This window comes from Ailuropoda melanoleuca, chromosome 11 (assembly GCF_002007445.2).
Source record: "Ailuropoda melanoleuca isolate Jingjing chromosome 11, ASM200744v2, whole genome shotgun sequence".
Classification (NCBI taxonomy): Eukaryota; Metazoa; Chordata; class Mammalia; order Carnivora; family Ursidae; genus Ailuropoda; species Ailuropoda melanoleuca.
The window spans coordinates 108,360,192-108,386,242 of NC_048228.1; the positions used below are offsets into that span (position 1 = coordinate 108,360,192).

At 52.6% G+C, this 26,051-nt stretch overlaps 1 protein-coding gene across 1 annotated transcript in view; it reads right to left on the minus strand.

The window, feature by feature from the left end:
* The window catches only part of HTT (huntingtin), a 134,323-nt gene that overhangs the window by 10,502 nt on the left and 97,770 nt on the right, over nucleotides 1-26,051 (minus strand). The window contains exons 42-59 of the mRNA XM_034672191.1: nucleotides 23,150-23,291; nucleotides 21,457-21,636; nucleotides 21,142-21,318; nucleotides 20,775-20,851; nucleotides 19,415-19,553; nucleotides 18,283-18,405; nucleotides 16,427-16,640; nucleotides 15,915-16,060; nucleotides 14,191-14,368; nucleotides 13,172-13,267; nucleotides 10,382-10,569; nucleotides 8,273-8,399; nucleotides 6,272-6,372; nucleotides 5,186-5,340; nucleotides 4,665-4,804; nucleotides 3,074-3,156; nucleotides 1,352-1,482; nucleotides 1,094-1,223 (exon numbers count right to left, since the gene is read on the minus strand). Of these exons, the coding sequence (XP_034528082.1) occupies nucleotides 1,094-1,223; nucleotides 1,352-1,482; nucleotides 3,074-3,156; nucleotides 4,665-4,804; nucleotides 5,186-5,340; nucleotides 6,272-6,372; nucleotides 8,273-8,399; nucleotides 10,382-10,569; nucleotides 13,172-13,267; nucleotides 14,191-14,368; nucleotides 15,915-16,060; nucleotides 16,427-16,640; nucleotides 18,283-18,405; nucleotides 19,415-19,553; nucleotides 20,775-20,851; nucleotides 21,142-21,318; nucleotides 21,457-21,636; nucleotides 23,150-23,291 (2,527 nt within the window). The remainder of the gene's footprint in view (nucleotides 1-1,093; nucleotides 1,224-1,351; nucleotides 1,483-3,073; nucleotides 3,157-4,664; nucleotides 4,805-5,185; nucleotides 5,341-6,271; nucleotides 6,373-8,272; nucleotides 8,400-10,381; nucleotides 10,570-13,171; nucleotides 13,268-14,190; nucleotides 14,369-15,914; nucleotides 16,061-16,426; nucleotides 16,641-18,282; nucleotides 18,406-19,414; nucleotides 19,554-20,774; nucleotides 20,852-21,141; nucleotides 21,319-21,456; nucleotides 21,637-23,149; nucleotides 23,292-26,051) is intronic.

A 26,051-nucleotide genomic window follows, 5' to 3' on the forward strand; every position in this document is an offset into this window, starting at 1 on the left:
AAGACCTTTATTGCAGGTGCTTATAAACTTATTAATTTTTGAAAAAAAATCAGGTTGTAAACTTTTATTACAAATTAAAAATGGGGGCACATGGGTGGCTCAGTTGTTACGTGTCTGCCTTCAGCTCAGGGCGTGATCCCAGGGTCCTGGGATCGAGCCCCACATCAGGCTCCCTGCTTTGCTGGGAGTCTGCTTCTTCCTCTCCCACTCCCCCTGCTTGTGTTCCCTCTCTCGCTGGCTGTCTCTCTCTGTGTCAAATAAATGAATAAAATCTTAAAAAAAAAAAAACAAGCAAATTAAAAATGATGTTCTTAAGAACCTCACCTTGACCAGATATCTAATGATTTAAGAACAATAAAAGGTGCGCGATGATCACAGCCAGGCTCAAAACCACATGCCTGCCATCACTGGACGGAGGCACATCAGGGACAGATAACTAGAGCCCCACACGGCAGAGACCACGAAGACGCTTCTAGTTGTCTGGTCCACAGTTGGGAAGCAGGGACTGAGGGTCTTTGGCTCCAAACTCTCACTCACTTCTCGCCACGTGATGGTAAAGAGGCAAAGGTGGCATCTAACGAGGAACTATTTTTAAACCTCCACGTGGGACTTCGCTCCCAGTTCTGTAAACACTGACAGACCTAACCCACGAACAAATGCTCTTTGGGGTCCTCGAACATACAGAAGCCTGAGTCCACAGTCTGAGAACGACCACTCCGCGTCGGAGCTTCTCGAAGGGGGTGTGGACGTGGGACTGTCTGTCTAGCTCTCCTCTAATAAAGCAGACGTTTAGGAGACAGGCCCTTGAGATGGACATGGGTAAGCAGGGGGCCTTCAGAGCCTTCACACAACGTGACACCCCACGGCAGTCTTACCGGCCACGGATCAGACATTTCCCCACGGGCCGGACAAACACCACTTCACCCTCCTGCACCTGTAAACCGCTAAGAGCTCCCTCCCAGGTTCCCCGAGACCACGGCTGCGCGAGTGTGCGCGGCGTCTGTGCTGGTGTGGATGTGTGAATGCCCACGCCTGCACGCATACCGTCAAGAGCGCCGCGTGCCTGCAGGTAGAACAGGGAAGGCAGACTTACAGATCGAACCACCTCGCTGATCAGGATGATGGGGGTCCTTCTGGCTGACCCTGACGGCAGGATCCAGCGACTGTACAGTTCAAGCAAAAACTGGGAACAGGAGTGGATATCGACCCCAGCCCGGTGCTTCCTACAGAGCAGACCAGAGGGGTGATGGCCCCCCACACAAGATGAGACACTCATTTCAGGAGGTACCCCAAACAAATCAAATGACTAAGGAAATTTCAAATTGCTTGAAATGGAAGGCAGATGGGAAACCTGGAGTTGACGGGTGACGTGGGTGGTGACGCAGGGACAGGGACATCGGCCTCCTCCTCTTCCTCTTCCTCCCACTCCTCCTCTCTCAGGGGTGTGATGCTGTTCCCCAGCCACACGGAGTGAATGGACACCTTCGGGAGACAAGGACCCTGGGCTCAGTACTCAGAGCACAGGTATGGGCCCATCCGCTGAGCTGCAGACTCTCTGGCCTATTCGTGCTTCTGGAGATGGTGGCAGGGGTGCTGGAACAGGAGTCAGCCCAAACACCAGGGCGCTCCCTATGCACCCGGTTCACACAGACCACCCGCTCCCACAGCCCCTGTGCTCCCACATGCGTGCGACCTCACACTGCCAGCCAGCAAACACGGTCCAGACACCACCCCAACTCCCACTCGGCACAAACAGCCGTTTCCCCTTCAGCTCCCGCCAGCCGTGGAGGTCCTGGCAGTGGGCCAGCAGGCTGGAGGCGGCTGCCTGAAGGCAGCCATAGACAGAATATGAGCTGTGAAACCTCAGAGCCATCTTCAGGCTTCAAGAGAGGTGGCCTCTCTGTTCCCCTCACTCCCCAACGGCCAGTGATGGCTCAGCACAGAGGGATGTGGGAGCCGACAGGTCTCCGGACAGGGCAGGGTGGTGGGGTCAGGGCTCCGCTCCCAATGGCTGGACGCGAACACAGGTGCTGAAGAAAGGATGCGGCTGGGCAAACGCCTCTGGACCCAGAAGGAGGCCGGGCGCCCGAGAGCCTCAGACTGCTCACTCCCAGCCTGCTCCTCAGAAACTCACTTCTGTAGCAACAGCCCTGAGCCCCACCACCCTGATTTATCTCAGGGGCAGAAATTTCCCTGCAAGGACACCACGGATAGCCTGGCTGTGGTTCCTTGCTCACAGAGGAATGTGCGTGAGCAGGAGAGGACGGGATGGAGCAGGCCTGGGGGCTCTGCCGCAAAGCTGTGCCCAGAGCTGCTGGGGACGCCCTCAGGGCAAACAAGCGTTTCCCCTGCTCTGGACAATGTCCCCTAAAACAAAAGCTAAAAAGAAAACAGTCCTGCATAACTGCTTTCAAAGTAAACCAGTAAGGTTTGAGAGGACACAGCAGCGGACAGAGCAGCCAGGGGGCCATCCGTGGGAGTCCCCCTCCACCCAGCACACACATCCCCATGGCTCCAGGAGCCATACCCCTGTCCTCCAGCTCCTCGACCCGCACCAACGTATGTGTGACTGTTCTGTTCTTCTCACAAGGACACTGAAGCACACAGTTCCAAGTGACCCATCCAGGAAGCTGTCGACCTGGCCCCCAGAGCCGGCCCACCTGCCGCACTGGGTTGTGTGACCACACTTCCCTCCGAGCTGGCAGCTGGGATGCTCATGGCCAACTCCGTGGCCCACTGGAGCAAGGGCCCTTCCGTGTGTTCGCCCTGCCCAAGCCACTCTTGCCTGGCTGTCTGATGCCCCGGACCTAAGCCTGACCTGTTCCCTCTCACTACGTCGCTACGTACACAAGACATCTTAAATCTTCCTTGGAGTAGAGAATATAAATGAGGACAAATAAAAGAAAAACCCTCCTTTTATCTCTTATTTAAAAAATGCATGTAATTTTTCTGGATGCATCCAATGGCCCAAATTCAAGGCAGACACAAGAGAGTGAGGAAAGCAGGAAGATGTGCCCTGGCCGTGCAGGGGTGGGGGTGGGGTGGGGGGACACGGACAGACGATGACACTGACCTGGCCAAGCTTATAGCTCATGTTCCCCAGCTCCCGCTCAGGGTTGATCTGCAGCAGGAGCTTGTCGTGGCTGATGAGGGCACCTGCGGGGCGACAACACCGTGAACGTTGTCCTGCGTGGAGCCTGCCCGACAGCACCCGCCCTGGGGGGCAGGGTGGACAGACCTGCAGAGGCCCAAAGGTCTCTGGGGTCTTCTCTGGCCCTTCATAACCTACTAAGCTGGCAGGGCCAGTGTGGCAACACTGAACTCACTTTTTCTCTGTAACAAACCAGCTTCTGACTCTGCATGGAAACTGGTTGGGGGCTGAGCTGAGAAGGCGTCAATCCATAGCTGCAGATGGGGTGGTGGCCCCGCAGGTGCGCACTCTCGGGGCCCAGACAACAATGTTGGCAGGTGACACCTCCCGGGACCCTGCCCCGGCATCCAGGCCGTCCAGTTGTGCTGAACCGGATGCCCCCACTCAACCCATTTTCTCCACAACCACTGTCTTTCACACCCTCTACACCCCAAAGGACCCCCGCCCCCAGCCAGAGGTCCCCGGCTAACCCTTCACCAGATCTAGAATCGACACAAAAGCCTTCCTGCCCACGCTCCCCTGGGGCGTTTGCACCTCTCTGGGCACCCACTCGTCCCAGCCTCTGGTGACAAGGAGTACGGCCATGTCCCTCTCCTGGGGGCACAAGCTCCTCAGGGGACCCATGGCCATCGCAGGGCACACTCCTGAGCTTCGTCCAGCGCTCCGGTAAACGCTGAGTGTCCACACGTCCACACAGAATGCTCTCCAGGTAAAGCATTCAAGATGTTTAAAAATCACAGGATCTAGGGGCGCCTGGGTGGCACAGCGGTTAAGCGTCTGCCTTCGGCTCAGGGCGTGATCCCGGCGTTATGGGATCGAGCCCCACGTCAGGCTCCTCTGCTATGAGCCTGCTTCTTCCTCTCCCACTCCCCCTGCTTGTGTTCCCTCTCTCGCTGGGCTGTCTCTATCTCTGTCGAATAAATAATAAAATCTTTAAAAAAAAAAAAAAAAAAATCACAGGATCTAACGACTTCTAAAATAAACTAGGGAATCACAAAAATGCTGTGCTAAAATACTGTCTGTCCAACAAAAAACACGTGCATTAAAAAAACCCAGAAAATTTCCTTCTTTTAAGCCAGGGTGACAAACTCCGGTGCCCGTTACAGGGCAGGCACACAGCCCACAGGCCCAGACAGAACAGGCGCTTAGCTCCCCGCTCGGAAGCTGAAGAGTCACGGGAGTCACCGAGGAACTCTGCTGATTCTTCACTGAGTGACTGGTTCGGCTTCCACAGCGCCTCGCGGGCTGCCTGTCTCGGCCTGAGAGCCGCTCCACCCCCAGGGCCTGACCGCTGAGGGACAGAGCTCCAGGTCAGTTCCAGACTCGGGCTCCTCAAGATTGCTGAAACCCCCTGGTCCTGAGTGAGACGGGTCCTCAAGCACTAGGGCAGAGGAGTGAGCACCACGGTCTCCAAAAAGACAGCTCCGGGCCTTCTGCCCAACTGGGGGTGTTAGTATCTTGGTCACATTCTCGTTCTAGCCCAGGGACAAACGACCCCCCTTCCCACAGGTACCTGTCGTAGCTGGAGACAGAGAAGGGACGGGGTCCCACGCCTGGTATAAGTGGTGGGTGGCAACGTTCTCTCTCTTTGAGACCATCGCTTGGATCTCCTGCTCTACAATTCCTCGGATAACGCTCAGCTTCCTCCCAAACCTAAAATTCAGAACAAAGTTTAAAGAATATTTTGTTTCCTTCAAATTCTTAAAAGCAAAAAACTTCAGGGCTTTCTCCAGCTTTGCCTACAGGAAAGAGAGGCCCCTGTAATAACAAATGACACTCCCTTTGAGGGGAGACTCCTGTCCACATGCCCTTGGCTAGTTCTTGCTCTGCTAAAGTCCACCCTAAACACTCCATGGACCCCACAGCATTTAGGCCTCACTGCCACGGGTCACCAAATCACTTCGGGATTTGCACTTCTTACATAAGGCTACACGCACATGTGTTTTGTTTGTCATTCTGGCAACAAAGCAAAGGGCCTGGGGTGAAGGTGATGGTCACTCTGGGCAGGGTGGACAGGCGCCTCACTGTTCCCACCTGGTGTCGAGGGCTTTCAGGGGTTTGTTCCGGGGCTGCTGCTCCAAGCAGCTCACAGCTGGGTTGCCAGCCACGGGCACGGTCATTGCACTCAGCACCAGCGAGGTGATGGCCTGCACGGCCAGGACATTGATCTGGGTCCTCTCCGTGTCTTCCTGGAAGGACAGCCCGCACTTAAGTCACAAGAGGCCAGAAACCGGAAACCACTTCTGCCCCCACCTCACACAGAACCCGAAGGCCGTGGTTCTCAGGCTGCATGGTCTTACGGGGGAGCCCTGAGTGCTGCAGAGGGACACACCTTCCCAGCAAGAGTCCTGTTTTGTCTCCAAATTCCCTGCACCTGTGATTTGAAATAAATCTGATGGCCGACGTCTACCTTTCAAAGCAAGGTCTCCAACAGGCACAAACCTCCAAATATAAATTACTTTTTAAAAAATTGCCTTTAAATTTCCTCACTCATTTTAGGAACACTGCATACGACAACCTGTTAGTTCTACGCATGAATTTATGACATACATTTACTTTTTGAACTGACATTTCTACAAGTTTGTGCCACACCTTCTACCAGAATTAAGGACTTCTAACCAAGGGTTTTAAATATCTCAGGCTTTGCCTTATCAGCACGTGGCTTTTACTAATGTTACAGTAACATGACGTACCGTAGCGCTCCAAGAGGCCTGAACGACCTCTGCAAAGCAGTCAAAGGAACGCAGGTACATACACGTGCACGGCCTTCATCACACGCCTTTCCATTCTGATTCAACCCACACACTGTACGTGAATACTGATAAGCAGAACTCCAACATATCTTCAAGAGAGGGTGTGACCCTACTGACCCTTAGTGCGTGACGCGCCGACGACATAGTGCACTGCGGCCACTGGCAATCAAGGCCACTCTGACCTTGAGGGGATCTGCTCCCGCTCTGCAACATTGGTCTAGGTATGAACAGGCTGCCCTGGTAAACCTAAGTTAAGACCAAAAACACGAGCCTGCTGCCCCTCTTTTGCCCCCCACGAACAGGTCACCAGCTGCCTCGACTGCCCAGGTGCCAGCCAGTGGACGCGCGGGCCTGCACGCAGCCTTACTTCTGGTGGGCTCTCCTCCTGCTCCATCACCAGGGGCTGAGTCACCAGGACACCAAGAAGGGTGGCCCACGTTTCCTCAAACTGGGTGCGGCTGGTCCACCCTAGGAACACAAAAGTTACGTGAGACAGGGTCGCCCGCTCCCCAGACTTGATGTGACCTGGCAGCTGGGCCGCACGGCTGCAGCCAGAACAGGCCCTGCCCCCGGGCACCACACACAGCAGCCCCCGTGACCTGCACGTCAGTTCTGAGGTGCAGCCACGCTGCCAGCTGTCCACTCCACCAGCGAGGACACCGAAGCACAGATGTCTGAGGCCACACAACAAGCAGTGGCACCCTCCCCACCCCCGGCTGCGGAGATGTGGTAAAGTGAAGGGACTTCCAAGCAGCAGGCCACATTTGCGTGGGTCAGAGCCGCTCCTGCCCTGCTCACTAGAGGGCTCACAAGTCTTCCCCAGAGACGAACCACGGCACCGAGCCACGAGCCACACAACCATGTGCAGACACCAGCCTGATGGACAGCACGCTCGGAGTGGGTGCAATGTGTGCTCTGTGAATTCTCGGTAAAGCTGTTAAAAATAAGGAAGGTAAAGCAATGGTTTCTCTGACCCTATCTAGAAGAACAGCAGATCAAAAACGACGTGACCTAGCTGGGCACTCGCATCAGGCCGAGGCGTCTAGCGGGAGGCCCTCAAGCACCATCAAGCACACTCGAGGTGTGGGATGAGCGCCACGCTTCCTATTCCCACGCGTGACCTGGGAGGTGGAGGCGGCCACACAATTGCATTAGGACTGAGGGACAGAAAGGGGGTGTTGAGGGGAGAAATACCGGAGCATCAAATTCAGGATCTCCTTGGTAAACTGGATGCAGAGGGATTAGACACAGACAGACTGACCTAATGAGGCGGGCAGATGGACAGACAGATGTTTACACGATTTATTTCAGGGAGAAGAAAAGAATGAACAAAGACAAAGGCAAGAGCAAAGACAACATCAGGAAGAGACTGTGGAGCTATCCAGGGTCCCTCCTGCAGGTCTGAGCAAGGATTCGAGCACGAAAACACCTGAATAAGAAAGGAAGGAATAGCATGCAGGAGGCGGCCAGGAGACTGCCTGGGAACCAGCTTCAAGGACAGGAAAGAAACAAAGCTTCCCGAGGTGGCCAGTCTTGGGTCACTGCTGAGTCTGCACTTTGGACAGGGTAACCAACTGCCTGCTTCACTCAAGGGAAAAGGAGAGGCAAGACAGTATCGGTTGTCTGAACCTTCTGGGATCAAGAGGAGCACAAACTCTGCAGAAGCCCAAGACGGTAGGGGGTCACGGGGATGAAGGGTGGGCCCCATGGGTAGGCGGGGTGCCCACGCCAGAGTCAGGAGACCAACGCTCCGGGAAACACTGCAGCTGGGCACAGCCACTCGGGACCTACCAACTACAACACTCCCACCAGACCGGACCTCCAGCCATGAAATGGGGACAAAAAGGCAATGCACACCGTGCTGCAGGCAGTGGAGAAGCAGCCTGACGGAAAACCACTAAGTCTGCCCTTTACTGATGACTGTGCGCCAGTCGCATCTCGTTTAGCTTCTGAATCCGTAACAACTCTAGAAACCACGACACGGGGTCCTAGAGGCTAAGACGCCTGCCCCCACAGCCCAGAGGCCAGTGCTGTCTCACACAATGAAGCCTTCTTCCCCCGCTCGCTCCATCTGCTCGCTCTGCGCCCGAGGAAATAGGAGCAGGCGGAGCTGGGCTGCAGGGGATCTGCCACCGGGGGCCTGGCCTGACTTCCAGCAAGCCCAGAGTGTGAAGATTTGTCTCTCTCGCACACCGCCCCCCGCCCCCCAAACACCACACCCACCTGGAGAGAATTCTTCACAGTGAGAGTTCACATTCACTGCAGAATGTACTCACACGTGATTGCATCACGCCCCACATCCCTTGTGGAATAAACAAGAACTAGACGCTTTGAGGACTAACGATTCTAGAAGAGAAACCCAGGCTACCTAGCACATTGATGCGGTAGATGAACTCTTTAAAGACTTCCTTCTCCTGGAGGAACTCCACAGGGATCTCAGGGAAGGCTGTGCCAAAGTCCCCTCCCGGCTTGGGTGACCATCCGAGCCTCCAAACCTGAGAAGACGAAAAAGAAACAGAGTGACCCCGGTGAAGTCAGGACAACCGCACTTCGAGGAAACCACGAAACATCCTTTCTCTACGCACAGTGTCCATCTGGAGGCCACATGCCTACCGACGGCCCTCACAAGATTCCCAAAAGCAAGTGCACCATCCTTCCGGGAAAACAGCTCCCACATGTCGCCTGAGAATCTCCTGCCCCATCGTGAGCCTCCCGGGTCGGGTCTGCTCTGACTTCCCACTTCCCGGACTCGCCTGCTCCCAGCCTGGTCCGGCCCCTTTCCCTAACTGCCACCCCCCACCCCCCAGCGCTCCCCCAGCTGGCTGTTCTCAAGTCGGGTTCGTGAAGGTCCCTCCCGACCGTCACAGGCAGGCAGGAGCACGCTCGCCCACAAACAGCAGCTGGTGTGTTAGATGAAGGAGGCATCAAATGAGGTTCAGCTGCACGCAGAACAAGTCACTGGTGAGCGGGTGGAAAGCCGGGCTGTCTGCGCTCGAAAACTCCATGACTGGAAGGCTGACCTGAGGCGGACCTGACGCTGTCCTGGCAGCAGAAGCAGCCACCCTTCCAGCCAGCTGAGCAGACCCCCTTCAGCTCCCCGTGGGGGCCTCAGAGACACGGCCAGCCCACCTCCACGGCGCTGGTGCCTCAGGAAGACTCAGCACAGCCTGGCGGGGCACACGCCTCATGGGGCACTGGTGCACACTGCCCAGGGCAGGTGAAGACCCCGCTGACCCTGGAGGAGCGCCCCCCCGCAGCACGTGCACTGTGCTGGCCCACTGGCGCGTCTGCTCCAAACACCGTGACCTCCAGGACGGGCCTTCCCACAGCGGCTCCCCGCTCCCCTCCAGACGAGCAGCTGTCTCCAGATCTGCAGCGACTCCCTGTGCGCAAAGCCACACCCTGCCCGGTGGCGACCCTGCTTCTCCAGAGGGCTCCTCCTGCTCTCTTCCCAGCGGGCACAGGGCTTCAGATGCGCCAGCCCCGGCACACCAGGCCGCGGCCGCTGCTCTGCGTGAGCCCTCCGGGTGGGCGCCCACTGCACGCCGGTCCGAGGAGGACTGCTCCCCGGGGCAGCCTCCCAGCGTCTCCCTCTCACACACGGGCACAGAGGCTGGGCCCACTGGCAGGCCCAGGTCTTTTCTAGGCAGAAACAAGCCCCCTTTCTCTCAGTCCCGGCTCACCTTGACCCCCAGCTGTGCTGTGTTCAACCCGTGCCCCCATTTCTTTTTTTTTTTTTTTTAATTTTTTTTTTTTTTAAGATTTTTTAATTTATTTATTCGACAGAGATAGAGAGCCAGCGAGAGAGGGAACACAAGCAGGGGGAGTGGGAGAGGAAGAAGCAGGCTCATAGAGGAAGAGCCTGATGTGGGGGCTCGATCCCATAACGCCGGGATCACGCCCTGAGCCGAAGGCAGACGCTTAACCGCTGTGCCACCCAGGCGCCCCCGTGCCCCCATTTCTTGTCTCAGCAGCTTCCCCAGGGAGGGGCCGTCCCGCCACCACTGACCCCTCAACCCGCTCACACTAAGCCCTTCCTGTCACCTGAGACAAGAATCCTGACGAATGCCAACTTGAAACTGATTCTGAGAACAATCTGGAATCAGGAATTTCAAAAGTGGTTGTGCCCAGACAGCTGGACAGTATGAGACGGTGCCTGATTTTAAAGGCAAATACCCCAGGGGCACAACTTCTAATCCACCGTTCCTTTCTAACCACATCCAATATTGAGTACCGACCAGTGGGAGACGAAATCTTACTTCTGGATGGAAAACCCAGCACTTCTAGCAATGACCGCTATCACGCCCAAGGAAACCAGGTGGGCCAGGACCAACCTCACGCAAGGCTCTGGCCGCCACAGGGGAAGCACCGCAGGGTTAGCCAGCTCCCGCTCTCTGCCCCGGGAGCCCCCACCACGGGGCTGGCCCACACAGGGTCGTTCGTTTCGGTTTTTCTGCCAAGGAATGACCGGACTCACCAAGGGGGGAACGCGCGTGTAGCTGTTGACGAGGGGTAAGCGAGCCAAGCTGATGATGATGTTCCTGAGCACAGACGTGAGAAACGCAGGGGTGCTGCTATTCCTCTTATGCCCCAAGGCCAACACCGACGGCAAAGACTCCACCATTTCTGCTGCCATCCCACAGGCTGCGGTAATATATGCTGGGTCTAAAAACAAACACCGGGGTCAGAGGGCCGTTCTGTCGAGACACAACACAAACCTGCCACCTCTGCTCTTGATCTTTCCACCCCTGCCAAGGCAGAAGGCACAGCCCTACGACTAGTTGCTCAAACCACAGGTGCAGAGCCCCCTAAATTCCCAGGCAGTACTGAGGGCCTGCAAACTTGACCTCCTTCCAACCTATCTAAACTGGCAATCCTCTCCATGCCGGCCAGGACAGTGGTCTTGAACCTGTCTCCCGCTCCCGGTCCCAGCCCTCCTGCCCACACTGCACAACGCGGCCAGCACCCACTGGTGAACACCCAGGAGCGATCGTGCTGCACCCCCCCATGCTCTGGCTTTCCCTGGTTCTCCCACGACCTTGTGCTGCTCTCCACGCTGGCGTGCATAGAACCTGGCTGTCGATCTCTGGCTCACTGTTTCCCAAGATCAGGGGTTCTCCCGGGCTGGTGGTGGGATTCTGACGGGGTGCCACGTCTCCCCTAGAACTCCTGAGGCGGAGTGCTGAGGAGAACCCCAGAGCCTTAGGTAAAAGCCACAGCACCTCGAGGGCAGGGCCTGCTTCACATTCACTTTGAGTCTGAAGCACAAGATGTGCCAAAACATGATTTGTTGAGTTGACAAACATTTCCGGTTGTGCATGAATATAACCCACAGTTCATGAGATTCGAAAGGCTAATAAGCAACTTGCTCACATGAAGAGGGTTTTTTTTTTTTTTTTAAAGACTTTATTTATTTGACAGAGAGAGGCACAGCGAGAGAGGGAACACAAGCAGGGGGAGTGGGAGAGCGAGAAGCAGGCTCTCCACTGAGCAGGGAGCCCGATGTGGGGCTCGATACCAGGACCCTGGGATCACGCGCCCTGAGTCGAAGGCAGACGCTTAATGACTGAGCCACCCAGGCGCCCCAAGGACAGGGGATTCTTAATGGGCTTACGGAGTCAAGCCCCAAGCTGAGAGAAACGAAGTTGCCTTTAATAATACTTCTTAAGTAAACCCTGTGCCCGGGGCTCAAACTTCTGACCCCAAGATCAAGAGTCACCTACTCTACCGACTGGGCCAGCCAGGCACTCTGGTGAGCAACCTTGAAGAGGTATCATCCTATCAAGGTGATAAAAAGAACGAGGCTCTTCCCCTGGCCAGGATGAGATAACCGGCCTACACTGGGCCACCAGGAATAAGCACCATCAACATAAACTAAACACACTCTAGCCTGAGGGCCTGTCTGCTCTGACCTGACCCCTTGAAATGCCGGAATTATTTTCAGAGGAATGGAAATTCAAAGTATGACTAAAATTATGGGAATATTTGCTGAGCACTTAAAGCAACACTGGCCCTTGTTCCGGGTCATACCAGTCCAGGGTCAGTGCCACCGTGTCTCTACTGCACAAGCACCAGATAATAACTTGCCAAGGCCACTCGCCTAGAACGTGGCCACGCAGGGAGGTGAGTGTTTGCATATCCCTCACGCACCAGCAAGAAGTCATGAATTCACCAACGAAGGGCTGACAGAACCAGAGAGCTTTGAGGTAAACACCTGGAGAGGAGCTTGGCTGTGTCGTGCAATACACTGCTTCTGGATGGTTATACAATCACAGAACCTTAAACAGGTGATTGTGCTGACTATGACTGACAGGAAAACGCCATTCTCACCTGGCTGGCACGACTGTCGGCAAAAGGACAAACCATGTATCCACTTGCTCTGAAAAAAGGCACGTTTCCTAAGCCATCAGAGTATGGCTAGGACTCCAGGATTTCAAGGAAGAGCGTTCCATAAAAAAGGCAGCCAAGAACCGCTAGGTGGGCCTGTGCTTCCTGTCTGGGGACGGGCTGCAGGCTGACACTCCAGCCGTACCCTCTGGGTGAAGACACCTGGAGGCCCCCAGGGACAAGCAGTCACTCAGACAAGAGCTCTCTTCCCGACCTGCCTCGCCCCACTGCCAGCGGAAGACCTAAGTCAGGAGAGAACAAGCACAGCGATGGTGCATGTCTAAGTCCAGAAGAGGGTTAAGGTGGATGGCATGTGGATGTTTTTTCTGCAGGAAGAGCAATAACTTTCATTTAAAAATCCAGCAAAACAGATGGCTGAGACAGACACTCAGGTCATCAAACATCCGTGTGGGTACATACATTAACTCCAAGTCCCTCAGTATTTCCAGGTAGTCGTTCATCACTCGGTGAACATGCGTGGGCGAGTACGTACGAGAGCGAGCACACAGAGAGGGAGCGCAGCCCCTGCCCCCTGGAGCTCAGGGCGCTGAATCTAGGTGAGGCCCAGAGCAGGAAGCACTAGGATGAAGGAGCAGCTGTGACAAGAGGGCGTTGGGAAGGCTCCCCTGGGAGTGTGATGCCCCAGCCAAGTTTGCTGGGCCAAAGAAAGCCAGGTGAATAGAGCAGCGCACTCGCAGGGGAGAGGGCACATGCGAGGTGACGTACGCAAACTGCCCTCAAATCTGGAGATGAGCAACAGAACGTAGCTAAATGAAGTAGGCTTTCAAGTGTCCACGCTGACCCTTTTAAAAATCTCTTTTATGAATGAATTTCAAGCCCTCAGAAAAACCAGGTAAGAAAGAACGGATTTGAGACTTACTTTGTGTGTTTGAATCCACTTCATCCTCTCTGGAAGCCTTTGGAGTGTTCCTCCTTCTTTCTGGACTAAGAAGCTGGTCCCCAGGCTGCACCACAACTAAAAATCACAACAGAACAAACAGAATTTCCAAACACTTCTACTATTCCTTTTTATTCAAATTTTCACATTTAAAACATTTCATGGTGATGGACTAAGTCAGATGAGCTGTAGATTTCCCAGAATCAGTTATAGACAGTACCAGACTTAGGCATCAGTCTCTGGGCTAGTCCGAAATGCACGGGACTTGACTTCTGTGCTGAGATTTCCACATCTGTCCACTGCCTGCTGTTTGCCACCTCTTGCCCTGAAGGTTTTTATCAGACAGCTCATGATTCATTACGGCTAAAAGCATCACTGCAATCCCCAAGTAGTCTGGCTTTGAAAAATTACTCCCTAGATCTTCGTTTTCAAGCTGACTACAAATGCACAGATGAAAACAATTTAAACAATGAAGCTTCAAAACACCCTCTAACACGTAAACTATAATGTCCAAATTTTGAGAAATTTTGGCTAATGACCCTTGTTAAGGGCACTGTCCCTTGAAAAGAATAAGTCATTTTATTTTATAATATATTAACATTACAATGCATTATAGAAACAAGCATTTTGACTAAAACAGAAAACAATCTTTTTAATGTAATCTTATTAAATCTTATGGCATTCGGGACTAAAAGCCTGAAACAGTCAAGTAGGACCAGGGATCAAAGGGACATAAAATTAGGAGTATTTTTTATGAAAGCTGGAACTCCAAAATCTAAACAAAATGACCCCAAAAGCAAATTCAAATCCAATTCTAGTGCAGAATCCAAGACACTGGAGATGAGCACAAGGCCCACATTTTACCCACCAAGTCACCCCCAATTCCTGGCTCGGCACCTGGTAAACAGGTAGCATAAAATAAACGTCTGTGACTCACTCTGCAGAGCTGACTGCTGGTCCCAGTGACAGAGGAGAGAAATGTGCTGTGCTCACGGACTCACCGGCTTCCAGGACGAAGCGGACACAGTGAATGAGAGAGCAGGCGTGGGTCACCATCTCCGGGGAGGACAGTACGCTCCAGAGGCTGGGCAGCTGCAGGGCCAGGCAACAGCAGTCCAGGCCCGCCTGAAGGTCCAGACTCAGCGGGATCTGCTCATGGATCAGATGCCATGCCAGGGCCTGAAGGGGAGGGTCGGCGTTACACAAGGCTCAGGCCTGCCTCCGTCCTGTCTCTGGGCCACGGGGGAAGCAAACTACCCCCAGCTCTCCGGGAACCGTTCAAAGCGTGAGAGGCTGGCAGGTCCCAACTATGCTTCCAGAGGGCCGGGACCCTGTGGCCCACTCCCTTACATTCAAGCCTGAACACCCACTCCCTAAAGTGCCCAGGCTCGCTTCTCTGCCAGAATGGCCACCCTGATATCACTGCTCCTCCTTCCTGCAGCTCCGTGGGCTCCTTGAGAGATCATTCCCTGGCCACACGGCGTCTAGGCCAGGCTCCTCCTTGGGGCTCCTAGGGTGCGGGCAGGCTCCGCATCAGTCAGAGTCAGAGGCTGAATCTGAGAGCATGGGGCCTGGAGACGGCCACGCATGGGTTCAAATACCAATGGGCTGCTTCTTAGTGGGTGAAACCCGGACAAGCCACCAAACCCCTCTAAGCCCTGCTTTCCTCAACTGTGAAATAGGAATAACAGAGCCCATCTCGCAGAACTGCAGGAAGACCCGAATAAGAGCATGTGGGGAAGCACTTCGCCCTGCACACAGCAGGCACGGGACTGCTGCCGCGGAGGTCACTCCGTCCGGGAACAGTCTGTTTGCCTGTCAGCTTGCGCACCCGGAACCTCCAGGACAGGCGTCAGCAGCCATCTGACTTGGCCCGGCTCCAGGCAGGGGCCTGTTCGTCACGTGCCCTCCTGACACCTAACTCTCTCCCTGCTGGGAGGCGGCAGGCAGAGCCGACGCTGAGTCAGCCGTGCCCTGCTCAGGGCTCTCTGGCTGCAAGGGTGCAGGCTAGACAACTTGCCAGAAGTTGTATGGAAAGGCGATGCACCCACAGTGTGTACACATTTTGGGAGTGACTATAAGTGTTAACACAGAGTGTTTAATTTCCCATGGCTGAAACACCCAGGTTTTTACTCTATTTATTAAAACATAATAATTTCCCCAGACTATTTTAATTATGTGAAATCGGGATCCATACTACATTCACAGTGCTTCCTTTTCCTTAGAGAAACGTATTTAACGGATTTCTGTCCTGAAATTAAAGGCATCTAAGAGCCAAGGAAAGAGACGCACACATAAGCACAGGACTCCCTCCACTGTTTGGGAGATCCCCGAAAGGTTCTGCTCATCTCTCCAGTCATCCTCGCATCTCCCCGCCCTGCCTCCTCCCGTCCAGACCCCCCAAGACCCATGTCCTCACCCCAGACACACACGGGGGAGACGCCGTGGGTGGGAGCCCAGGTCCCAGGCCTGGCTCCCCAGAGCCAGCTGGAAGTAGGGACAGGAAGTGCTGTGTGGCCAGCATCACAAGGCACCTGTGAGGAACCCGCGTGGTCAGGGGTATGAATGCGCTCAGGAAAGTAGGGGACGGTTGTGTGCTTGACCACCTGTCGTTATCGTCCCAGTGAGGAGAGGAGGATTCCTGACTACACAGCTCCTGGGTTTCCTATCTCTCCAGTGACGGTCCCTTGGCACAGAAACACTGACTTCCCGAGCTGCCTCTTACCTCGAGGGTCATGACCACAAACTTCACAGTGTCCCTCTCCTTCTCAGGAGGGAGGTGCAAATGACTGGGCAGTTTGGAGAACACCAGCAGGTACTGGGCCAGGGCCCGGGCCAGAGTGGTCAAGGACCGATACAACACGGCATCCCCTGAAACACAAGACTGTGGGTGAATGGGACTCTAGCAGGGGTTCGTGACCTGTGAAAGGCAGGCAGGCCATTCTCTGAGAATCTAAAGGCACCTTCGGCTCAGAAGCACATTTGCACACACACTCAACTGTGCGCGTGACTCGGGACGTGCCCTCCTCTGAGGTCTACCCCAGTGTTCCTCCAGGGCGCGGCTGAGGAACGGCCAAGACATCCAGAGCTAGCGTCCCCAGCGCCATCTCTCGGTCACCTCTGCACATGCTTCCAGTTTATTACATCAACAGATTTATTGTATCTTTACTCAGCGCAAAGCACGACACTGGCTCTGCAGCATTTTTTAAAAATAAAAGAAGTTTTCATTTTAACTACCAAACAGGTCATTCAGCTTGCTCCAGTAGGCGGTAGGTTCCACAGGCAGGAACGGCTGGAAAACGTGGTGGGCTGCAGGGAGCTGCTGGACCAGGCCGGTCACACGGTCCAGAGTCGCCAGGCGAGCTGCTTCAAAAAGGGGACTCCTCTGGCCTCCAGAGATTTCACGCATGCCCAGGCCCAGGCATGGGGCCAACAGGCTTAAGTTGAATTCCTGGATCAGGATGTTAAAGGTTCAACAACAATTACACACTTTCAACCAGGCAAGAAAAACACAACAGAAGGAAGGATAACGCAGACATTTCTGAGAAAGCACAGATGAGCAAACCATAACAATTTATTTGAAAGAATATTCTACTTCCCAGAATAAATACCGTATGGTCTGTGAAGCGTATTTCTGGTCTCCTTGGGGTACTTCAGTATTAAAGAAAGATTTTAAATTCTTTTATGCCTTCGGATTTGTTTGAAACAAAAAACTGAACATATGTAACTTTAATTGATAAAAGTGTAAAGCGAAGCTCACATGGCACCCAAGAAATCCAGTGAAACACCAAACATTCATGAAGTTTGAGACAGATAAGTTATGTTCAAAGGCAGCTGCAATAAGCAAAGTAGCCACGACTGTGGGTGAAAAGCAGCATCCCTATGACAGTCTATCAGTTTGTACTGGGTTCTGCCAACTTTTAAAAACCATTTAAGGATTTTTTGGGCCAATTTTCAGGTAAAATATTCATCTTAATTTAGGTAACATTCAGAAAAGCATATGTCATCATCAGTAACCAAAACTGAACCTTTCTGCTAGAGCCAGAACCTTTAAAACTATTAAAATAAAGTCCAATTACTTAATTTGAAAATTCAATAAATAGACTATTAAGCAAATTTATCATTCAGCAAATCAGCTTTCACTGAATGAAGCTTCAAATGATTTCAGCAAACTGATTTTGAGCCAATTCTGTTTTTTCAATGCAGCTCCTACCGTCAAACTGATGAAGAATCAGTACTTGGGAAATACTGTCATGTATGTCCCTTCATCCATGCCTGGCCCATCCTCAGCTGCCCGCCCCCTCCAACCCCAGACCCCTGCTGCTCGTATTCCCACTTGGTACGTATCAAGGCAGCACTAAAACACCTGAAGTGTTAGTCAGCTGCTCATCCCAGGAGGTCTGGGAAGGAAACTGCTAAGGCTGTGGCTGGTACGACCAGGGGCTTCTGTCCCCACAGGACCTGCCCAGGAGCCAAGGGCAGGGATATAATGCTTTGCAAGGGCCTCCCAACATGCATGCCTGCACGACATCAAGGGTGGGGACGGGGGCGGAGAAGCCCTCACTATAGGTCATGGGGACTGTTACATACACTATATATAACAGGGAGCAGACCTCACGGTATCAAGTAGGGGTACAGGGACCTCACGATAAGCAGTGGGGGCAGGAGGACCTCACCACATAAAACAAGGGGGAGGGGTTTTACTAAAGATCAATTTCTGGAATACCATGAGGGTTGGTTAAATCATCTACCATGATAGCATTTTAGTACCTTTCCTCATGACCGTGAGGACACGCAGTGAGAACAGACCGCCATCTAAGAGAACCGCTTTTCTTTCAAATGCATGGAATGTTGAATTAGACACAATTTACCTCCTTTTGGATTCTAATGTAGCTGAAATAACATCCTGTCCCATCGGGACTAGTTTCCCCACGTCCTGCCTCATCTAGACTACAGTCTCCCATGCCCCATCCTGTCAAGATCAGAGACTCTGCCATCAAGGCGGAAAAGTGAGTGGCCCATGTCCTAAATTGGTCACATGATGATAAAACAAATCAGGCAACCTGCCGGCATCACACTACTCTCTGCCGTACCGAGTTCATCATGAATGTACTCATGTCACTGGGAGGAATCCGATTCACCAGCTCTGCCCCTTCCAGCAGCGCAGAATCTGACCTAGTCCAGCACTGGGATTTGACTAGACGTAGATACCAGTCCTGGGAAGAAGAAAAAGGTGGATAACCCAATGATATTGGGCATGGCTTTTTGGGGGCTTCAACTCCACTGAACGTGTGTTGTTTCTTTGCCCACTGCCCCTCACATCCTATGGCCCTAGACCGAAGGACAAGTGGCCTCCCCGGGACTTTGAATGCAGCTTCCGTGAAACTGGATTCGAGCTCGCTTCTAGCTGGCCGTGCGGCTGCTCACCAAACCACAGGCCTTTCCCAAAGGAACTGCTACAGAGGCTGTGTCTTCGATGTTTACACCCGGACGGCCTCTGCTTCTCCCCTCCCCTGGTGAACACCCAAGTGTCCTCCTGACTCAGCTCAAGTATGAGGGCAGCAGGCCCTCCTCTCTGTGTCCTCGCCCCCTGTCCACCCCTCGCCTGGGACTGCTCCCAACATCTCCTACTGGGGTGTCTGCAGCGCTCGTCTCTGTCCAAGGCCGGTGCAGCAGAGGCCTGAGCTCTGCCATTCTGTGCCCACACTATGGGTTTTCAAAAATCCAAGTTCATGTCTACACTGACCTCCCTCCACGAAAGCAGAGTATCAAGGATCTGCCAAGGCCCCAAATGGTCCCCAGCTCTGAGGTGTGAGTTGTAAGGGTCATGACCATGTACCAGGGTCCTTAGGATAGTGCAATCAACACAGGTGGTCAGCGGGTATAAGGAGAGGGAGACAGGCCAAGTGGGCGAGCACGACCACCTATACAGGCTATGGCCACTGCTCTCCTGACTCTCCCCTCTCCCCGACGTCACAAGTGTCCCAAGTCAGCATTTCCTTTCTCACCCCACACTTTCTGCTCATGACCTGGGCTAGGCCTCAGGCGTCCTGTCCTGCCCACTGCTGGCGAGGAACGGCAGGCTGGGAGCCCCTGGGGGCTGCATCAGGTGCCAGGATGTCCTGCTGCCTGAGCCGCCCCACCACACTCTGGATTTGACATACAGGAGCAGTTTGCGCATGGAGTGGGCCCCACACGCCATATGCACACGTGCTGGACACGTACTTTGTCTGGAATCACGGTCTCCAGTGCCAGGGGCCCATCGCCGTCCAGCGGGTGGGACGTGACCGGAGGAGAAGGGCCACGTGAGCCCGGTGCGGTGGCGAGACGAAGCCTGTCCAGCAGGGAATAGAGCCTCTGGTGTCTGGAATCCGACCACACGTGGGGTTAGAGCACAGTCTGATAGTTAAGAAGTGACAGTGGCTTCTTAAAGTGGGATGCAACATGTTTGACACTTTCTCTCAGAGCTGCCTCAACACCACCCAGACAAGGTGTGATGGAAATTCAGGCTCGAGCTTATTTTTAATAACTGTGGTTCACGCCCCACAAATGTTCTGCAGACATTTCATTTATACTTGAACATTGTAACAGGCAATACATGGTTTAACAGCTAATAAAAGCATTCTTTACAAATGCAAAATAGATCATCTATTCTAAGATCCAAGTGTACAAAATCTCCTATTGATTCTCCCAACATGATACAATTTACACCAATTTATGTTCACTTCACAGAGTAAGCACCTCATCTGGCACAAGGTATTTATAATCTTCATCTGCTCTGAATACTAAGTCTAGAGTCAAAAAATAATAGTTTGACCTTCTACCATCTGCTATGAGAGCAACAACTTCATGATGCAAATCACAACATAACTGGGCCCAGCAAACTGAAAAATCACGGAAACCATGCGCCGCCCACTGGGTTAGGCGCCTTCCCAATGTGGGCACCGGCGACGAGCCACAGCGCACGGTTCTACTCTGCTCTCTCGCTCGCACTCGCACGCACACACCAAGTGCACACGCACGTCTTCCCCCACGTGCAGGGGAGAAGGTGAAATTTAAAGGTAAAATGTACTTAGTTTAGTTGCGGACACAGATAATAGACGTCATGATTTCTGACAAAGGCTTCTAAGAGACTATGCAGCAGAATGAGGAGACATATACTAGAGAGAGATCACATCTTAACAAGATGCAGATTTTTGCATGCCAAGACCCGGGTAACGTCTTTCAGCTTTGCCCACTCTTACTGAGTAGCTGGCTTACGTGCTCTGATTGGCTGAGCTCAAGCTGCTAACTCCGACTCCCCTTTGTCACAGGTGGGTGGTAGGGCAATCTGGACACGTACAGGCCCCCAACCAGCCAACGGGGTGCAGGCACGTCTCGTGACTACAGAAGAGGTGGTGCTGTCCGTTCAGCTCACTTTTTATAAAGTGAGAGCCCATTTTGTTTAATGTAGGAACGCTTTCTATTAGGGCCTTTCCGCAGTGAACTCGTCTACAAAGCACATCGATCTCCCGTCCTGAGTTGGTTCCCTTACAAATCCAAGTCTTTATATCCAAAAGCAAGGAACGCCTGGATGTAGCATTACCTCTGAGCCAGCCCGCTGCTCTGAAGGTACTCCTGGATTCTGCTGAGTTCCTCCACTGGCAACTGGGCCGTGCTGCTCTGAAGTAGACAATAACACATCAGCAAGTGTGTAACATGTAATGAATTAAAATAGCCTTGCACTCGTTTAAAAGGGAAAGAGTGATGTGTACAGTTTATTGCAGCAAAGGCAGAGAAGACAGTACAAGAAGCACTCATATCAGACACACAAGGAATGAACAACCTATGCATCTCGCACGAGTTTCTCGCAGTGGTGTATGCAGACTGCGCCTGTGAAGGAACAAGCCAGGCGCCTCTTCGCTGCCCTGCTAAGTTCTCAACAAAACGCAGCGTCAGTGTGTTCCTAGTACCTGTAAATTTGCAGCCAGAAGCATTTCCACCCGGCGACAGGCTAGAGTGTCGACCATGCGAGCCAGCACACGGAACGGAGTACACAAGAGCTTGTCCACATACAGTGTTAACACGGCGCCCGACTGGCTCAGGTGGATCCCTTCCAAGCACTGCAGCGTCTTCTTCAGGGCGGTGGGCTGGTGGGGGGCGCGGAAGGAAAGCAACGAGAGCACACGTTTTGCCAACTGGAAGTCAGCAGTTTAAAAATTCCTGTAGTACATTTTTAAGGCGGAAAAACACCCTGACTGGCCACAGCTGGCACCAGGGAGACTTACGGCTGAAAGATTTTCACAACGAGACTGAATTGCCTGGATGAAGAGGCCGCTGGCGGCGGAGTTCCGATGAACAGCGCTAATAAAATCCTGCACGGGCGGCTCGTGGGACAGACTGATCAGGTCCTGGATATGATTCACGATGAGCCATGTCAGGTGCTCTGAATCGTGTAGGTTCTGACACTGAGGACAAGGAGCGACATACTCATTCTCAAGTAAACAAGGACAGAACAGACATGGATGCCACAGAAAAGGCCAGAATTAGGAACGAGAAAACAAATTCCAAATTATAATCTTCACTGAAACTATCTAGTGTTTGACCACCAATAATCATCAGGGTCGGAACTCACTTCACAGAATCCATCACCTTCCACCCTACACTGTGGCCAAACCTGCTGGAGGTCAGATCCCGCCCGTCAGGGAAATGAGATGCTCCAGGGCAGCTCCAGGGACGCTGGCCAAGGGCCAGAGGAGGAGTGGAGCAAGGCCCAGGGCGCCTGCCAAGGACCAGTGACCCCAGGGCAGCCAAAGAGTAGGGGCAGCACCGCCCTGCCCTCAGGTGACTGGACCCACACCGTGATGGAGAGCAGGACACACCCTGCACTGTCCAGGCTCTGGTCTGGCCCACCAAGAGTGCTCCCCAGTTCTCTTTCTCCCGTCCTGTGACAGGTCAGTGGAGAAAATGGCTTCCCTGTCAGCCACAGTTTTGACAGAATTCCTGAATCCAAAATATCAATAGATTCCACTAATCAAATGGACATTAAGGGAGAAATTTAAGACTTATAAGGAAGTAAATATCCATCTTTGTATATGCGTGTTGCCTTTTCATCTGAACTCATAATCCCTCTAGGCAGAAATTGTAAGAGGAAATCAATTCTTTGACATCTGGTTAATGATTAGTATTTTCCATGTGGAATGATTTGATAATACTAATTTATACAATTAATATTTTTCTTACGTTTCTGTGGAAGACAGCATTATACAATTACACGAAATCATTTCTCAGAAGTAGAAGATAGAAAAACTATTTCAACATAAAGAATGTAAATCAAAAAATGAGTATCAACAAACAGCAACAAAAAATCTGTTTGATAACAACCAGTTGCTTGAAGGAGTCCCCTTCCTTTTCCAATTGAGAACATCACATGCTTTGCTGTGTGAAAACAGTATGAATATGGTGCCATGTTTGTGCCAAAGAAAACTCACGTCCGGTTACCGGTAGACAAAAAGCACCAAATCCCAACCAAAATGCCGCAACAGGTTTTCTGAGTGATGCAATTACAAGGAGACTGTATTTTCTCCTGTTTATTGGTTTTTGTCAATTTTCTATGTTAAATATGTGATGCTAGTTTTATGGTCAAAAACTCTACAAAACTTTTTTTTTTTTAAACGGATGACATTCCAACAAGAATATATTTTAAAATGCGACAATGGACACCAACACGCTCTGCACAGATGGTAAACAGCGCTGAAATCAGAACCCACTCCAAGTCACGCTCACCAAAGAGGCGACAGCTGAGTGAACCCTCTGCAGACAAAACTCCACGTGCGTGACCTGCCGAGCAGGACCTGCCAGAGCTCACTGCAGCCCTGTGCCGACGGCGGCAGGGCAGCAGGAGGTCGGTTTGCAGAAGCATCACCCACACTGATGCTCTCCAGGCCCCCGGCCCACCAGGACCTATGTTTCCAGACTTACGACGTAATCGCAGAAGAGAATGAGAGCTCCCCTTCGCACTATTTCTCTATTGCACATCCCAAGCTTGCAGGCTGCATCGGGACCCTCCTCCTCTCCAGGCATCTGGGGGCTGAGTGACTTCGTACTGGACAGACTGCGTCTCCTGGAAGGAGCAACAGATGCACTGACAATGTTTCCGGGACGAGAGAGAGCTTATCTTCAAAGCAGAAGATGACTAGAAGTTCCAGTGCTGGAGCAGATGGGGGGCTTAAACCCTGCCGCACACTCCTAGCGACCTACTTCTGAGCCGTGGCAAAGCATGTATGGGCGTCAAAAGAACACAGAGATCTAACAGTCAAAGGTTCAACTTAAGGCAGACCTGCCATGAAGCCACACCTTCGATCGGCACTCAGGCACCGGAAAACACAGCAACCGCTTTTGGGATTCCCAGTGTGGGTTTGCAAGAACGCTGCCCACCGCCGGGAGAAAGCCCTTACGCAGTCGGATTTCCCTACACGATTACTGGTGAAGGGCTGCCACCCTCACCTGCCCACAGGGTACGTGCCACCGCACCAACCCTCTCTGAAAGAACTTCTGCAAAACTCATCCCCCACTTGTGAAGGTTACTTCCCTTCTCAGTCGATGGGATCACACCCTTGCGAACCCTTGATGCAGCCACAGGACCTCAGACACAGGTGTGGCCACACATGCGAACGGCCCCTGACAGAAGAGTCTGACTGAGGACAATACCCTTCCCTCTGCAACAAAGAGCCTGTGCATCTCTGCTAAGGCTTCACGGGGACAGAGGTCATATGAGGACAAGAATATTCTGAAATGTCCCAGCTTTGGATTTACAACAGGATTGGTATAAAATAGTCTGCATATTAAAAAAATGTTCAAACTGCAATTTCCCTTTCCTCACCTGGTGAGCAGACGCGCCTGCTGTTACCCGTACAATGGATACTACTTGCCAGTCAGAAGAACAAACCACTGATCGGTGCAACGCCACGAATGAGCTTTAGATGTGCTGTGCTAAGTGACGAAGCCAAACTCAAAAGGCTACAGGCCGTTGGAGTCCATCCGTACGGCACTGTGCAGCAGGCTGGACACAGCGATGGAGCGCGGACCAGTGGCTGGGGGGCAGGGGGCGGCGGGTAACCAAAGAGGACGCAGGGAACCTTCTGAAGTCATGGTACCATGCTGTATTGTGACTGTGGCAGGGTGTTCACCTGACAACATCTGGTACAAAAGAATGTGTTTCCCTGTAGTGTAAGTCACAGGTCAATGAACAACCAACCAACAGAAACGCACCCTCCTCCCAAACCTCCTGCCAACCGCGGTGTTTGTGTCTCACGATGTTAAGCTATAGGGGACCCTCTGCAGGAGAAGGAGCAGAGTTGGAATTCAAATCGCAGCGGTAAGATTTCAGCTTGAAATTCAAATCCCAGCAGTAAGATTTGAATGTCAACCCATGTCAATCCAAACTGAATCCCAGCTTGTAGTAGGCAAGCCCTGAAGACCTTGGGACAGATGCGGCTAGATACTGATGGTGAACGAACGCCCCAAATCCAGGCCTGAGAACTGATGGGTGGCCAGTGCACACCCAGTGCCATGGCACGTGCCAGACTGTAACAGGCCACCAGAAGGCCAGACAGACTAGAACCAAATCAAAAGCCTGTGAAGACAGAGCCCCCCAAACAAGAGGAAGACAAGAGCAGACCCTGCTGTGGCAGCCGCGGGTGCTTCCTGGGGCCATGCAGCCAGAGTACGGCTTCTCCGCTCGCCCGAGAGCCTGCCTGTGCAAGCTGGGGAGGGCTCTTCTGTAACCGTCGTACGGAGCTATGTCTACCTACTGAATCTACAAATAAAGAAAAATGGAGGCCAGCCCTGTATGGAGGGTCTGGTCAGTGTCCCGAGGCAGAAAGGAGAAACAAGAGGAATACATGCGAGGAAGGAAGAAGAGAAAAGTCTTGACCGGAGATGATAAGCGTATGTTCACAGAAAAGCCTCCAGAGCCCACGAAAAGCCTCCTGGGGCTGCTGCATGAGCTGGGCCGGGTCTCAGGGCACGAGGTCAGTGCGAGACCAACTGCACTTCTACAAACCAGCAGCACACCCTGGGAAACAAAACACTCTTCCAAGTACCATTTAAAACAGCATTCCAAAACATGAAATGTATAAAATACGAGTAATGCTTGCTCACGACACACTATGAGATGCTGTTGTGGCAAATTAGAGACCGAACTACCTGGAGAGAGACCATGCTCGAAGACTGAAAGACTGGACGCTGGATGCCAGTGCTCCCTACATCCCAGAGCAGCCGCAAGTTCAGTCAAGAGGCCAGCGGGCTCGTTTGTCGACATTCACAACTTGATTCTAACACATAAATGCGGAAATGCAAGAACGTACAGGAGTCAAAACTATTTCGGAAGTAAAGAAGAGTGGGGGATCCAGCACGGCAGCTGAGGGGACGGAGCGGTGACGGAGCGGTGTCGGCGCTGCCCTGACGGTGGAGGCGCCAACTGAGGGACGTGAGCAGAGTCTGCGAACAGGTCCACACGTCTGTGCTCCACTGCGCTCTGAGAAAAGTGCCAAGGGAACTTGAGAGAGAAACACGGTCTTTTTCACATAAAATGCTGAAAGAATCGCCCTTCAGGAGGTGGGGTAGGGTGATGACTCTTCACCCTCATGTTTTGTCATACACAAAAATTAACTCAGAATGGTAAACACTAAAGCTATGCAAGTTCCAGAAGAAACCACAGAGGAAAATCTTCGTGATCCCAGAGTAGGCAAATATTTCTTGGATGGAACAGAAAGAGAATGAAACAAAAACTGACACACTTGATTTCATAAAAATTTAAGAATTCTGCTCTTCAAAAGAAACCATTAAAAAAATAAAATGGCAAACCACAGATTGAGAGAAA